Source organism: Canis lupus, chromosome 36 (assembly GCF_048164855.1).
Source record: "Canis lupus baileyi chromosome 36, mCanLup2.hap1, whole genome shotgun sequence".
NCBI classification, from domain to species: Eukaryota; Metazoa; Chordata; class Mammalia; order Carnivora; family Canidae; genus Canis; species Canis lupus.
The window spans coordinates 29,096,752-29,113,878 of record NC_132873.1 but is presented as its reverse complement, the minus strand read 5'-3'; the positions used below and the strand labels follow the sequence as shown (position 1 = coordinate 29,113,878).

Sequence of the window (17,127 nt, the reverse complement as noted above, 5' to 3'; positions counted from 1 at the left end):
GTTTAATTACAGAGAAAGATTGCTTAATTATTGTTACCTGCAGCAAAGTCCTTGTCTTTCCATAAATAGACTTTATACACAGCCCCCGGGGCAGAGAGTTCCCTTTCAGCCTCTGCTTAATTTAAATTGCTGGTTTGAGGTGGTTATTTTTGAAACCCTTCTCAGGTTGACTTCCCCCTTAATCCCTAAACCATCTTCCCTCATCTGCCAAATTATATGTAATGCATCGCAGCTAGAGTGCTTTTGGCATTTCATGAGTCTGAGAACTTGAGATTTGATTTAAATGTTAATTTATTGCAACAAAGGTTGGGCACTCACGTTCCTATTCCTGTGCACGTCTTTCTATGGACTTGGCGCGAGGCCAGAGGCTCTCCCCGGCTCCTACTGCGTCTCCTGGAGAGTGGCAGGAGCCCCCTCTCCCACCTATTTGTTTTAAAACAGAGTCTGGCCTCGTTCAAAATGCATGAAACCATTCTATTGTTGGGTTTTAGTAATACCCAGGATTATTTATTCTAGGTGTAGTGTGCATGAAATAAAAAAAGTACATATTAACAGAAACGGCAACTCTGTTTTCTTCTTTTGAATGTTAAAATGCTTCCTTAGTGGGTTGTCTTTGTTTATGAGAGGCCTTTCCTTTCTGCTTCTTCTCATCTTTCTATTTTGGGTTTTCAGTGCACACTTAAAATTTTTTTTCTAATAGGGTCAGAAATAAAGGATGTGTTTGTGGATTCATATAAATCATAGTTATTTGTAATAAAGAATTATATAATTCTCACCCCTTCCCCGTTCTCTCGAAAATTGCCCAAGTAAATATAATTTCCTTTGCCTCTAGGATACCTACTAGATGTTCTAGACTAGAATAGAAGACGTTTATTTAAATTGTTATCCTACACAAGCAGACCAACCTTTGTGTAAGATGTAATATGCCTGGATGGCTCCTTGATGAGAAGAACTAAATGTACTTTTTCCTCAATATTAGGGACATGAATATATATGAGTATTTATTGGTATCCTGGAGTAGTCTTTAGTGTTAGTGTACTGAAAGTATACAAAATTGACTTCTGATTGGAAGCATTTAGAGGGAATGTCTCAGAAGAATGTGGATGTACATCCTGGTTATATTAGAAAAAGTAACATAAAGCACACCCTCATTTCCTATGTTTGTATATTCGAAGGAATTTTCGTAGTCTTGACAAGGATTGCATTTGAGGGCGTGGAGAGTTGACCTCCCACTTTGGGGCTGCACCTTTCACATCAGTGGTGAGGGTAGGATGCTGCCTTTGTAGTGTTTCCACCTGGTAGGCTTTCAGACTGAGCTGGAGGGAAACTGTAGTATTTCTGGTCTATTTATTGCATGTTCATTTGGTTTTTGCTGTCGTAGTGATGTGTCTGTTGGGATGAGAATGGAGAACATTGAGGTGAGTCTTGGCAGGTTATATGGGCAACCTCTGATTTACAACTGGGTTGTGTTCCTTTATGAGTCAGTGTTGATGCCTAGAATGAAATTTCCCCCCAGAGGTGCAGTGTTAGAAGTGGTGATTGAGTTCTTTAACACAAAATATAATGCACTTTTAAGTAATCATGAGCAAAATTGCTTATGGCTCTGAGCTTCCTTATCGTAAAATGGGGATAACGATACCAGTAACTACCTCATAGAGTTTTTGTGAAGATTAAATGAATGAATGCATGTAAAATTCTTGATAATGGTGTTTGATGTGTAGCCAGTACTCAAGTACTAATATCATCTTAAGACCATTATTTCCTGGGGTAATACATTCTGAATTTCATCATGGAGTACTGAGATGCCATCTTACGGGAAGCAAGTCCATACAGGTTCAAGTCTGACCTTGATATGCAAGGGCTGGTGGAAAGATATGGTTGGTTTCTCTTGCTAGAGTTTTGCAACCTCTGTCTGGGGAGAGAGGATGGTGTAAAAAGGCGTAAACTTCCACTTACAAAATAAAAAAGTCATGAGGATGAAAAATACAACGTAAGGAATATAGTCCGTAATACCATGACTTTATAATAATATTGTAGGAACCTTGTGGTGGGCATTTCATGACGTATGTACATGTTGAATCACTGTGTTGTACACCTGCAACTAATATAATACTGTATGTCAGCTCTACTTCACTTAAAAAAAAAAAAAGAAAAGAAAAGAAAACAGAGACTGTGGTTTCCCAGTGGCTCCTTCTGTAGGTGGACTTAGCCTGGAATGATGGACTGGGAGGGAGGTTTGAGCATCTGGGGCTTCTAGCGGCTTTGCAGTGGCTGCGGCTGTGTCAGGGGCTTCTGATGGAGGTTGTGGGGAGGGGAGGGTACTGCGTTCGAGAGGCAGAGGAGTGCCATTGGAAACGCCTGCCATTGCACTTCTCCAGTGGTACTAGAAGCTCATCTGAAATAATTTTGCCCATTTAAATGTTCCCTTTTCCCCCCTCTTTCCTATAGGAAGAGACAATGGCCAAAATGGAGGTGAAAACGTCACTTCTGGACAATATGATTGGGGTTGGAGATATGGTTCTCCTAGAGCCTCTCAATGAGGACACCTTCATCAATAACCTCAAGAAGCGCTTTGACCATAATGAAATATATGTGAGTATACCCCAAAGGCCACCCGTGGGGTTTAGACTTTAATGTTTTGTGGCAGAGAGCTGGCTTCTCTTCTCCAGACTCTTCTTTTTTCTATTTGTTTATCAGAGTCCAGAGCTACTTGTGTATGCTCTCAGGAAGAGTTTTGTGTTAGCTCATTAGGCACATGAGTAATACCGATTAGTCGAGTGAGTCTGTTTTTCACACGGTGTTTGTAGAGTGCCGACCGCGCGCAGAGCCTTGCCCGGGTGTTGGAGGCATTGTAAAGCAAGGAGAATGCTGAGTTCCTATCCTGTGAGGAACAGGTATTCAGGAGGAGTTTTAAAATTAGGGGCATCTTCTTGGATGCCTTCATAAAATTAGAACTCATTGACTCAATGAGTAGCCCTTCCCTGTCCCCATATCTAACCTCCGAGAAGCTACTCGTTAAAATGCAAGGCAGTGACCTGTCAAAAGAGACATGAACCTTGTTGACATTTGTCCTCAGTAGAGACAGAAGTAGATTATCAGGTAAGAATATAGGTTTGCTCCCTGGAGATTTGGGACTGGTCCTGTCCCTCTACATGGAAGTATAGTGTCATACACAAAAATGAAAACATATAAAGATAAATGATATTGGGAGAATGTTTATGTTGTAAAAATTCTTTATAAAGGATTTCACATTGTTAGTCTAACTATGTATTCCTTAAATACATGTAAGGAGTAAAGAATACATTCATAGGCAGCTTTTTAGGAATTTGCGTAAAGCCCTGACGTTTGCATCTCTTCAGGTAGAGGTGTGTTGTTAACTAAACCAAGAAAATGGGGCGCTGATTCCCTGTCCCAGCTGCTGAGAAGGAAACTGGATGCGGTGGGCGGAAGTCATTTTACTAGATTCAGCCTCCTCACTCCTGAGTGCTTCCCCCCACCTTTTTATGGTGTATCCTTGTTTGGAGATGAGTTGGATTATTGGGACAAGCTGAATATTTTTCTGTCTGTCAATGTGGGAACAGTAGGAAGAAATATATTTATTTTTTTAAATTTAAATCCAATTTGCCAACATATAGCATAACACCCCGTGCTCATCGTGTCCAGTGCCCCCCCTCAGTGCCCATCACCCAGTCACCCCGTCCCCCTGCCCGCCGCCCCTTCCACTACCCCTTGTTTGTTTCCCGGAGTCAAGAGTCTCTCATGGTTTGTCTCCTTCTCTTACTTCTTCCCCCTCAGTTCCCCAGCACAAGGAAATATAAATAAATAAATAGAGAGCTTTGTAACTGATGCAAGTATGATCAATTATTACTTTTGTGGAACAAATATATTTAAAAAATGATAGGCAAATCTGTATTATTTTATACCATGTACAGTTTTCCTTTCCAGTTAGCCAATTATGTTTCAAGGATGACTTTGGATAATTAATTTCTTTTTTTAGAGGGGGTAGGGGCTGAGGACAAGGGAGAGAATCTTTATTTTTTTTATAAATTTATTTTTAATTGGTGTTCAATTTGCCAACATATAGAATAACATCCAGTGCTCATCCCATCAAGTGCCCCCACTCAGTGCCCGTCACCCAGTCACCCCCACCCTCCACCCACCTCCCCTTCTACCCCCCCCCCCAGTTCGTTTCCCAGAGTTAGGAGTCTCTCATGTTCTGTCTCCCCTTTTATTTATTTATTTATTTATTTATTTATTTATTTATTTATTTATGATAGTCACACACAGAGAGAGAGAGAGGCAGAGACACAGGCAGAGGGAGAAGCAGGTTCCATGCACCGGGAGCCCGATGTGGGATTCGATCCCGGGTCTCCAGGATCGCGCCCTGGGCCAAAGGCAGGCGCCAAACCGCTGCGCCATCCAGGGATCCCTCCCTTTCTGATATTGAGAGAGAGAATCTTAAGCAGGCTCCACGCCCCACATGGAGTCCAACAAGGGGCTCAGTCTCATGACCCTGAGATTATGACCTGAGCCAAAGTCAAGAAGTTGGACCCAGGGTAATTAATTTCTTAAGGAAATGGTAGTGATCATCTGGAACTTGAACTTTTTCTCTTTCTTGATTTGTGCTGCTGGAAGTAGGGGAGGTTGACAGTCACTTGAGATATGTGGATACTGCTTTTGGAATATTAGTTTAATAACCAGATCCTCAGGTCAGGGATGTAGTTACATAAAATGTTGATTCAAATGGAAAAGGTATAAAATGCTGCTGCAGGGCAGGGAGGAGGTGGCGTCTGGTTTGGCAGTGAGGCCTGGTGTTACCTTCGCGCAGAGCGGAGCAGCTCGGCTTTCAGGTGGGAAAACTGTACGGCTCTGCAGCTTTCATTGAAAGTGTGGTCTGATATCAAATAAAAGACAGACTTTTAAACATTGGTCTTTGAGATGGAGATAGGAAGACTCAGTTCTATCGTAAGTAACGTTGCTGATCGTTTTTCTTTTTGGCTCTAAGAAGCACGGATCACTTTTCAAGGGATTGAAAATAGGCTGGAGAGCAGCACATTACATGCATTCACGTACCTGATTTTTTGTGCCCATTAAAATAAAACAATCCCCTTTCTAACAAAATGCCAAATGTTAATGTTCATGAGTCTTCAGCAGACGAAATGTCTGGGTTTCAGCCCTACATAATTTTATTTTCTCACCATTTGAGGAATGCTCTTTCTGGTATAACAAAAACAAAAGCATGAAATTGCTTTCTGCTTCCAGGTATTCATATCAATTAATGTTTTCCAAGGTACGTTAGGGCTCACATTTTCGTGAGATGTGTGCCTTCATTTTGTAACTAAACGTACTTGCAACATACTGGAGGGTTGGGCATTCTCTACCTTAAGCAAAAAAAAAAGAAAATAAAATAAAAAGTTATATAGCGGTGTGTATAGTATGATCCTTTTTTTAATGGGGATTTATGGATGTGCACATGTGTTTGTATACTTGTGTGCACGTAGAGAAAGGCATGCTAACTTTAGGCACCACAGCACAGTGGAATGAGATATGGGGACAGGGAAGGGCTACTCTTTTAGATCTCTGTATTCTAGAACTCATTGAGTCAAGCATTTTTTTTTTTTTAAAGATTTTATTTATTTATTCATGAGAGATACACAGAGAGAGGCTGAGACAAAGGCAGAGGGAGAAGCAGGCTCCATGCAGGGAGCCTGATGTGGAACTTGATCCCGGGACCCCGGGATCATGCCCTGAGCCAAAGGCAGACCCTTGACCACTGAGCCACTCAGGCATCCCACATGTATTGTTTTTGGTAATTAAAAAAAAAAAATACCGCGCAATAAATTTGATTACTACACCTCTGCAACCCCCTATGTCCTGTATACCACCCTTGAGAAATCTGCTCCTGGCTCTTCTTCTGATAATATTCCTGCTTTGGTTTTGTTCATAGGTTGCTGTGGAATTATTTAGCCTGATGCCAGAGGCCATGCAGTTTTTTAGTACTTCACCTTGTTTTTAAATTCTTTCCCAGACAATGAAAGTGCAGGTTTTTTTTTGAAAATCTCTTTTGTAGTCTCAGAGTTTTATCCTGCAAAAGTGGACAATAGTCTACGATGATCCATCACGTGAACAAACCAGAAGCCATGGTTGATAAGGGGACCAGTGAATGGAAAGACCTTGGCATGGACTTGTGAATCCTGGCTATCCCTAGAGACTTGGCAGTGTCCTTTGTGAAGGACACTGCTCAGGGTCGGGGGCCCTCTTCTTCCATCCTGCCATCTATCCACTTGCCTCCATACCCTCAGGATCTGAAGAAATAGTCCCTGCCTTCACAGAGCCCTCACAAGGGGACTGGTTTGCCTCTAGATAATGAGTTATCAACTTTCCAGAGCATTCATAACCGTTAGTGATTTTCTGGATCTCTAGCCAGCTGACTTTGGAAGTAGAATTCCTTGTGATCCTGTCATAATAAACTGGAAGCTCTGGGTAGACCAGTTGATTCATCGCATACCCCTGAACCACTGACTGTGGCCTGGGGACCAGAATGAACTGGGTGGCTTAAGAAACTGATGTCCAACCCCAGGATTGGGATAGGGTCAGTTTTCTTCCAGAGTAGATGGATGTATGTAAGTGGGTGAATATCCAACCAGGTATATTGATTAACATGTTAGGAAAAGGAGAGAAAGAAGGAGAAATTAATGCTGATGAGGTCACTGCTGTAAACCCATCACATGCTGGGTAGGGAGTTTGTGATGAAGTGGCTTTATGGATGTTGATACCTAGAGGGTGTGCCCCATGGGAAGCATTTATCATTTGAGGTGTAGACTTCAGGTGCACCCAAAGGCATGCTTCTCGGACTTCCTTCTGAAGAACTTCTAATGGCAAGAAGAGTAACCAGGTGCCGCAGGGACTGGAAACATAGTTGAAGTCCATCCACTTCAGAGAAATTCTGTTGAAATATTTGCTTCCAAAGTAATACGGTTTTATTTCTGTTCTGCAATGCCTATGGGTTTGTTTTTGTCGAATATGTTCCTTGCAACCTTTAGAGTAATAAGTATTTTTGGTACTGACAAGGACATTTAGTTTGTTTCCTATCTGAATTGTCAGATCACGGATCATCCAGATATGGAGGGACTGATATTAAATCAGTTTAATTTTAGGATCTTAAGCTAAACCAGCTGTGACTGAGACTGCTTTGAAAGTCTAGTAAAGACTCTCTTAATTTTTAGCAGTTAGTACTAGGATTGGGATCCCTGTAAAGATAGAATCAGATGCTTTTATGAGAGATACTCAAGTGCACGAGGAATATCCCATTTTGCTCTGAGGTGGATTAACGCACCGAAGCCCTGAGTTGGTTCGTCATCCTATTTGTGGCCAGGCAGAGAGTCTCTAAACCCGGGGCAGTTCCAGACGATGTGATCTTTGCAGGAAGAGCTGTTCGGTTGAACATGGAGGAGGATCAGGTGAGAGTAGATAGAGGGAATGTTGACCTGATGGGGTGACATGGAGGGTCAGAGACTCTGTTTGCTTTTATTCCTCCCTCTTGGCGGTGGTTCCGGGTGGGACAAGTTGCAGGACGTGCCTTTCAGTCTAGCAGTGTGTGTGGGGTCAGTGTTGGGAAATGGTTGGTTGTGACACGACTGAGCCCTGCTCTTCTGTATTCATTCCGCCTTTGTCAGACCTTCTTCCGGCCTCCCCACCCCACCCCTCGGCCAGACGGAATGGTGGCAGGATTGCATGTGGATCGTACTGCAGGAGACCCACCCAGACGGGATTCTGTTTTTAGGGTGACTGGTCAGGACTGTGGCTCTGTTCGGGAACAGGAAAGCTGCAATTTGGGCAAGAGCAAGGCCCAGGGCAGATTTGGAAACTAAAGAACCGAGGTGTCTGTTTTCTGACAAGAAGTATTTTTGGTGCTGACAAGTCGATTTAGTTTGTTTTCTATCTGAATTGTTAGGTTGGGGATCATCCACATAGAGAGGGCCGAATTAGTCCAATTTTAGGATCTTAAGTTAAACTAATTGTAGATATGAAAGTGACTGCTTTGAAAGTCTAGTAAAAATTGTCTTAATTTTTAGCAGTTAGTACTAGAATTAGGATCCCCATAAGGAGGGAATCAGATGCTTTTATCAAAGTTATGCAACTATAAGTGCACAATCTGTTTGGTTTAAAATAGTGCAAAGCAAATGAATAATAGTAGCTAACATTTATATACTTACTTAAAGTTTCAAAAACACTTTCCATTATATAATGGGTATAGATACATTCCTGGGAATTTGGCATCAATGACATATTAGTCTTCTATTGCTGCATAACAGATTTACCCCAAACTTTGCAACTTGTAATAACATGCATTTTTTTTAATCTCCTTATTTCTCTGTGGATCAGGTGTTTGGACATGGCTTACCTGGGTCCTCTGCCAAGGGTTTTACCAAGCTGTCATTGGGGGTTCGGCTAGGTCTCCAGACTCATGGGAGGCTTGGTCTTTTTCCAAGCTCATGGGGATGTTGGCCAAGAGCAGGACTGGTGTTCAGACATCCAGTTTAGTGTCATTCCTGCTACCCGGACAGTCTCCTATCTTTTTTTCTTTTTAAAATTTGCTTTAAAAAGTCTTTTTTTTTTTTTTTTTTTCAAACTACAAAGGTAACAAATGCTTTTGGAAAAAATCAGATGGCCCAGGCACGCATAACCTGAAAATGTGATTTTCTCAGCCCAGTACCCAGTCTCATTTTTAGAAGTAATAGTAGTTAAGAGAGTGAAAGAAAATAACATGATCATTTTCCAGATTATGTTAGCTTCATGAACAGTTCAGATTTTTTTTTTTCAGTTCAGATTTTTTTTTCTGGAGTTGGAAGTAGGAAGAGGATGGGTCTTTATCCAGAAAATCCAAAATGTATAAATGTTTGAGCGAAGAAAAAGAACCATGTTTACTGTCACTGCCCATCCCAGCTAGACCAAGTAGGGGAAGGAGAGAGATTCCCTGACCTGGTGACATGAAACACCTAGACTTGGTAGTGTACTAGTGATTCACCACGAGCAGACTGCCTCTCGGGCTCACTGAGAAGGTGGACCTTTCAGGAGACGTGAGGAATACATAGTGTTTGTTTCCCAGAGTGTAGCTTCGGTGTTTGGAGCCGAGACCTCGTCAGAAGGCTGGATAAAGCTGGTGAAAAGCAATCGCAAGGCTGAAGAGAAATGTTGTGTCTAATTTCTGAGCATAATCTCTCTTAGACAGTTTTAATAACATTTTTCCAAATAATCATTTTTGGTGATAACTCCCCAGTTTCAACCTGCCTAGGCGCTATTAAAACCTTTGGTGATTGGAAAATTTTCTTCCTCTTAGACCTTGGAAAATGGGCAATCTCTATCTGTTATTTACCAAGCTTAGAGAGTGGGCTCGTCATGCAGGCACGTTCGTATAATACTTAGAATATATTAATTTAAATGTTTTGGGCAGAGCCATATTTGAAGTTTGATTTGGAGGAAATTAAGGCCTGACCTCAGATCTGCAGTGGTGTCATCTTTGGATGGCAATTTAGTGGTTACTGGTCCTGGCTCTGCCACTTACTGTCTGTGAGACCTAAGGCAAGTGCTCTAACTCCTTAGACACCATTTATTAATAAAATGATAAATGGTAACAACTAACATTTATTAAGCCTGATTGGTACCGTGTGCTATTCTAAGCTTTGCATGTATTTGTTCATTTAATTTTTACTAAAGTCCTACGCATTGTAGGTTTTTAAATTATCTTCATTTTACTATAAGGAAGCTGAGGCTCAGAAAGACTAAGTAAGTTGTCCAGGGTCACAGGGCAAGTACGTGATAAAGCTGGGATTCACATCCAGGAAGCCCGGCTCCAGAGTTCATGCTCTTAATACTAGTCCTGTTGACTGTACACGGTTGCTCTGAGCGCTCAGTGATAGCACTGACATGAGTATTCACTGTCTGCAGCGTGCTCTTCCAAATAATTAAGTGTGCTATTGAGGAATTACAGCTTTGGAACCAGGCAGCCTCAGCAATCCGGACACATAATTGAAATGATAATCAGCATTCCTGCCACATGTTGAGTTAGCAGTCAACAGTGCAGTGCCATGAACTAGGGTGACTAGTGTGGGGGGTGTGTGTGTTCAGTTCTAAAGGCTTAGGAGCTCACTAGTCAAAGAAAAGCAATCGTGAGTGTTGGGATGATGTTTCCCCCTCTGGAAGGTGGGAGAAGGTCTTGGGAGGAGATTGTTTTTCATCATGTTCAGTGGATGGAGGAGATGGACAGCTGTATGTAGTCTTTCACCTTTATGAGCACGAAGTAGAGGAGAAGCTAATCAGCACAGGGGACATGTGGCCGGTCGCGTGACCAATTCAGCCCCTCCCTGCCCCCCCCGATCTATTTCTGCTGTTATATCTATAGCACAGATCTGTATTAATGGCGATCCTAATTTCTGCAGAGAGGCTATTTCGATTCCATGTTTTGGGGGTGGGGGGTGGAGGCTGAAATGCAATGTGACACGTTGGAAAAGGCACAGGCCTTTGGCACATAGACCTAAGGTTGGCCACTCACAACCACTGCTACCATTATGAGTAGTTGAGAGTAAGTTTTCTCATCCACACAATGGGTTTCATGATGCTTATCTTGTTGAGTCGTGATGGAGGTTAAGGGGCCTCTTAGCTTGGTACCTGCCTGGCACATAGTAGGCGTGGAGTACCTGGCAGGTGCTATGACCATCTGAAAAACTTGGTAACCCAAAATGACTTTTCTTCAAGGTTTCGGGCCCTGAGATTTCCTTGTAATAACCATTTCTCTCTTTCTGTCCTCCCCCAACTCTTTCTTTTCCTCCCTGCCTCCTACTCTCTTCCCCCTCCTTTTCCCTACCTCCCTTCCTCTTTGCTATTCATCAAACAGATTTCTTTTTTGTTGGATTTACCACCCCAATTAGCCATAAATACTATTTTCAGCTAGTAGTGCACCTATAACACAGGCCCACTCTGTACCTTAGTTAAGAGAGTTTTATTAGGTCCGGAGAACAATGCATATTTGGAAATACTTGTCTCATTATAGTTTATCTCAACAAAGATAATATAGTATTATGTTGCAGTGCTCTAAAATAAAGGCCGCCCGAGGTGATATTTTTAGCCAGTATTTTAGCATGGCATAGGACTCATATATAGTTCTTTAATTTATAGTCTGAAATGACTGGCAGCACAGGAATAAAGGATTATAATATGATGGTAGTTTAGTCAGGCTTTGGACCATGTCTGACCAGCTTGCTGGCCTCCCTTGGTAGCCATGGTTTCTGTGACTCCTGGCCTATGTGGGCTCCCGATCTAAGGACAATGACTTATGGCACAGCAGAGATATGGACAGGGCTCATTTCTTCCCTCACACTTTGAATCGAGAAATATGGAAAAAATGAAATATCCATGAAAGCAGATGCTGGTAGTCATGACGTTGTAAGGCCAGGATGGGCCACGTGGCAAGGCAGAAACTATGAATTAGCATCTTTGACGTAGAACGGCTATGGAGTAGAAAGTGAGAAAACCAGTAGTAGGAGGCTCAGAAGAAGCAGAAACGTGAGCAGGGGATGGGCACATTGGTAGTGGCGCTGGACAGGAAGCCTTCCCCAACTTGTGTTGGCCTTGGTGTAAGGCCACCTTGCACCCATGCTCACTCTTGGGTCCCAGGTTTTCTCGTAGCTTGGTGATAGGTTTTGCTGAGGGGTTCTTGAGCGGTTAGTACAGTCAAACTCAGTACTTGATGTAACTTCACAGCATCTCTGTGCTGAGCAGCTGAAAGAGTCTGACCAAATCTCTGTTTAACGCCATAGACTTTGGTGTAGAGTTTGGTATGAAACTATCTCCACCTCTAATGGTCAAACCTTGGGCAAGTTTTTAAGACCTTTGAATGCCTTCAGTTTCTTCCTCTGTGAAAATAGGCTATTATTAGTATGAGTTATATATATCTTCCATGTCTATCACAAATATGTTCTTAGACTGGGTATGCGAGGTACGAGGTACACACACGAATGAGGCTGTGTTGGCCAGAAGACCCAGATAGTAGGTGGGCTACACTGGTTATTGACCTTACATTTATAATTTTTTCACTCAGGCGGTTTTTCACAATTTTGAACTGTATCTAAAAAAAAAAAAAAAAAAAAAAAAAAAAGCAAAGTGTTTGCTAGACCAAACCGTGATTTTAAGAAAACAAGTAAGACAAACGTCCTCTTTGAGGGAATCTGGGAAATCTTACAAATGTCTAATTAAAAGCACTGTGGCACATAAGGTCTTGATGTCTTGTGATCCGATTCCCAGGATCTGAGACCCAAGAAGAGGGTAAATTCCTCCTCACGAAGTGAATAGCGTGTTGTCATTTCTGAAGAAATGACAAGACATCAGCTTGTCTTGTATAATCACTTTCTCGGGATCCTGGGCTTTTAATATTAGTTTTGTTAAGATGTGCCTCGTGTGCTCATCTGAGAACCCTTCAAGTCCCTATATACAAAGACCATTCTGTAAGACTTGGGCACTGCAGGGCTCCTTTATGAGTTTTGCTGACGTATTAGTGAGGTCATAGGCTTTCGAGTCCTGACTTGGCCATTTACAAGGACCAGCTGGTGCCAGCAGGGCCAAGCTGTGGGTTTCTATTATCACGAGGGTCGTATTATGGGCCACTCGCCGTGTGCCAGGTGCTGTGTTTCGTGCTTTAACGCAGAATCTCATTGAATCCTCAGAATGAGACCAGGAAGGAAACCGTGTCCTCCTCCTTGGCCTGATGAGCAAACAGGGGTTTGGAGAGGTTAAGTGTATTACCCAGGGTCACACAAAACTGAAAAACTTAGCCAGATAACTTGGAACCAAGGTTTACACAGTATTTCAAATGCATTAGAAGCATGAAATTCTGGATGACATAGAATCTGAGTGAAGAGCTCCAGAGCACTTAAGTCAGCCTGTCTCAGCATCTAACCTCCTCACCCCACGCACAGACTTTTTTTTTTCTTAAAGTTTTATTTATTAGAGAGAGTGAGCATGAGCGAGCATGTGAGTGTGTGCACGGGGGCAGAGGAGAACCCCTGGCCCACTCCCCACTCTGTGGGGCCTCGCGCGGGGCTCCGTCTCACGACCCTGAGATCGTGACCTGAGGCGGAACCAAGAGTCAGACGCTTAACCAACTGAGCCACCACGTGTCCCTGTTTTTTTTTTTTTTAATATTTTATTTATTTATTCATGAGAGACACAGAGAGAGAGAGAGAGAGAGAGAGGCAGAGACACAGGCAGAGGGAGAAGCAGGCTCCATGCGGGGAGCCCGACGCGGGACTCGATCCAGGGTCTCCAGGATCGCGCCCTGGGCTGCAGGCGGCGCTAAACTGCTGAGCCACCGGAGCTGCCCATGTCCCCGTTTTTAAAGATTATTTATCTATTAGAGGGTGGGGGGCGGGGTACACACGCCGACTCCGCTGAGCTGCTCTCAGGCTGGATGGCCTCGGTGTCCTCCCCGACATTGGAGGCTCCCTGCAGCTGCTCCTGGTCTTGTTTTGTGGCTCTTACTCACGGGAGGTCTTGGCTCTAGGCACAGCGTCTCATTCCCGTCTTTGAAATAGAGGTGGGCGGGCCTTTGTGCCCCGTCTTCCTTTTTAGGACCGTATCTCATTGCCTCTGTGGACCTTGTGCTGTTCCCCTGTCCCCGCGTCCTGGGCACTTGGGCAGCTCCGGCCCTTCGCTGTGGGGAACGGCGCTGCGCTGACCCTGGGCGTGCCCATAACCGTCCTGAGTCTCGGCCATTCGCACTTAAAACGTTGTCGGGGGGACGCCGGGGTGGCTCAGTCTGTTAAGCGTCTCTGCCTCTGGCTTGGGTCATGATCCAGGGTCCTGGGATCAAGCCCTGCATTGGGTCCCCTGCACGGCGGGGAGCCTGCTCTTACTCCCGCTTCCTCTGCTGCTCCCCCTGCGTGCGCTCTCGCTCTCTCTCTCTCTCTCTCTCTCTGTGTGTGTGAAATAAATAAATAAAATCTTGAGGGGAAGGGAGAAGAAATGGGTGGGAAATACCAGAAAGGGAGACAGACATGAAGACTCCTAACTCGGGGAAACGAACTAGGGGTGGTGGAAGGGGAGGAGGGCGGGGGTGGGGGTGACTGGGTGGCGGGCACCGAGGGGGGCACTTGACGGGATGAGCACTGGGGGTTATTCTGTATGTTGGCAAATTGAACACCAATAAAAAATAAATTTATTATTAAAAAAATAAAATAAAATCTTGAAAAAAAATGTGTTTTGAAGGATCCAAGTGTCTTAGTCAAATCTGAAAACAGGAGTGCAGCGCAGCGTCACCCAGAGCCCGAGTTGTCCCGCGCCCTCTCCGGGAGCGCCGACTTCCCGGTGTCGGGGTCGCCTTCCCGGTGTCGCCGGCCGTGCCCTCCTGGAGGCCCAGAGCCCGCCCGCCCAGGCAGTGAGAGCACTAACCACTCATCTAACCGGGGATCCCTTGAACCTGACTTCACCTGTTGGTGGCCGCTGGCTCCGCGGTCGTACGTTGTGGGTCGTCGCGTCCCCCAGCCCGGGCCGCTGGCAGCACAGGCGCCGGGCCCACCGCGGGGACCCGAGGGCCCACCGAAGGCACCTGGTACCGCGCCGCTGGCTTCCTCCGTGGCCGGGCGTGAGGTTGTCCCGGCCAGGTTTCCCCTGGGCCCGAGCCGCCCTCGTGGGGGCTGCTGTCACGGCAGGTGGAGGCGGCTTGGAGCGACGGCCCGGGAGCCCGGGGTTTGGACGCGTCCTCCGCGTTCCCTGGTCCTTCCTTGGGGCCGTTTTAGGCTCCACGGTCCGCTTCAGTAAGACGCTGCATGAAACCTCGCCCTCGCCTTGGCGCTCTCCTGGCAGGTTCTCGGACGCCGAAGGATGATTATTACACAGCGTCCCGCGCTTCCTCACGACGCAGGCACAAGCTCTGCGCACTGGGACAAACACAAAAAATCAAATCCTCTCCCTTGCCGTGAACGGTGTCCCCTGTAACGAGATCGTTTCCTCCTCTGCCTGTTGTGTCTATCCCTGGTGGCATCAGGGTCTCAGCACTCCCGTCCAGGGAGGCTCGTGCCCACGCGGGGCCCTCCAGCGTGCGGAGGTGACGGTGCCCTGGAGAGGCATCGGGCGACACGGGTTTCTATGATCAGGCATTCTGCTTGGCCACTGTCCCCTGAGCTTCGCAAGCCTAACAAATAGCATGGATTGTGTGCTCTGATGCAAAGACAGTGGACCCTTGGCTCCTCGTCTTGGCTCCTCCTCCTGTGATGTGGCCGTGCCGCTTACCTTCACTGTGCTCCGTGCTACGGACATTAAGACGGAGAAGTCACGTCCATCTCATGGAGATCGAGGAGAAGCTTAGTAAAAAGGTGTTTCAGTGCATCATATGTTATGCCAGCACTTTTCTGTCTCTCTCTCTCTCTTTTTTTTTTTTTTAGATTTTATTGAGAATAAAAAAGTGCAAGAGTGAGCACAGATGGGGGGTAGGGGCAGAGGGAGAGGGATAAAGAGAAGCAGCCTCCCCCTACCCTCCACCAAGCAGGGAGCCCGACTCGGGGCTGGGTCCCAGCACCCTGAGGTCACAACCTGAGCTGAACACAGACTGTGAACCGACTGGGCCGCCCGGGAGCCCCTGTGCCAGCAATTTAATAGGTTTGGGGATGAGTTTTCAAGGAACTGTGGAGATGGTAAATAACTGAAATTCGTTCTGAAGAAAATAAGGAAGCTGGTAGGTAGGCAGATGGGGTGCCTCGTTAGAGCCCCAGCAAAGCAGAGACTTTAAAAGCATATTTTGGAAGAAATTTCATACTGAAAAGAATCATCAGAGTCGCCCTGATGGTGAGAACGAGTCATTGTAGGATTTCCATATGTGCATGTTATGGTTTAGGTACAATTTTATTTTCAGTTTCATATGGCGAATTGAAATGTAAACTCTTAGAATTTAGGGCTTCTCAGGATCTTAATGTTGCCCCGGGAAGAACACTGATATGAAAGATGTAAAACTGTCCTGACTTTCCTGTGTGTGTTCGCAATGCTCCGTTCATGCAGCATCGAGGAGGAACGTGTGTACAGTTCCACATAATTGAGACTCGAAAAACATCCACACTGTGCTTCGTTATGTAACTTGGGAAAAGTTACTTTGGTTAGACGTCTTTCCTAAACGTATTGTGTAAAGCCTTGTTGTCAAAACCAAGATACTGCCCTCGTTTCAGCCTTCGATCCGTCGTCCTGCTGTGTCCTAACACGGTGCGACGTGAAAAAGCACCCGGCGCCAGTTGGGCTGGGCCTAACCAGCTCTTCATTTTTAGGCTTTCAAAATTATTTTGATATTTTGATATTTTGATCAAATTATTTTGATATTTTTCCTACTCCTTTTCTTTCTTTCTTTGCTTCTCTTTCCCTCTCTTTTCCTTTTAACATTTGTGGCCATCCTTTCTTCCTTTAGGGTAGGAGGACTTCTTAACCTGGTGTATCAACTGTATGTGAACTTTTACGTGCTTATTATACGTGTTTTTTTTTCTAGGGAGAAGTTTTATAGCTTTCACTGGGATCTACAACAACAAAAAAAAAGGTTAGGAAGTGCTCTGTAGCAGTATTTTTTAAACTACAAGTTTCAACTTACTAATTAATGGGTGATGGAAGCCATTGATGGGTTAGGACCAGCAGTTTTAAAAAAGTTTGTAACGAATAGAATTGAACAAATCCCATCAGTCTATCACACATGGTAAGAGTATTTAGGGTTTTGTGAAAGTCTTGTTTTCATATATATGTGTGTATGTGTATGTAAATATACACACGTACTTCATTGTGATGAAAATTTCTTACAATGAGTCAAACATTTGAAATACACGGCTGCAGGAGGGCCCCAATTCAGACACGTCGCTGCTGTTTCTCTGTATGTGCTGAGATGAGATACCATGTGCCAAGTTTATTAGAGATGTGGCTAAAGTGAAAGTAAGCAAAATCCTAGGAGGATTTTCTCTCCTTTTTGAAATGTTTACAGAATTAATTACAGAGGCATATTTAAAGAGGTGAGTCAGAAGACAGGTCAACAGTGACACCGTTATGGTTATTGCCATTGAGAATGAAACACGGTTTTGTGGGTCTTGAAGGTGAAGACCACAAGTGGTG

At 44.5% G+C, this 17,127-nt stretch overlaps 1 protein-coding gene across 5 annotated transcripts in view; it reads left to right on the top strand.

The window, feature by feature from the left end:
• Window positions 1-17,127, top strand: part of MYO1B (myosin IB) — a 175,616-nt gene that overhangs the window by 28,095 nt on the left and 130,394 nt on the right. For 4 of the 5 annotated variants that reach the window (XM_072813242.1, XM_072813241.1, XM_072813244.1 and 1 more), the window contains one exon: window positions 2,449-2,592. In XM_072813242.1, the coding sequence (XP_072669343.1) occupies window positions 2,458-2,592 (135 nt within the window). In that variant the 5' untranslated portion in view covers window positions 2,449-2,457. Of the gene's footprint in view, window positions 1-2,448; window positions 2,593-17,127 lie in introns of those variants that run through there. The other variant, XM_072813245.1, reaches the window with a different exon arrangement.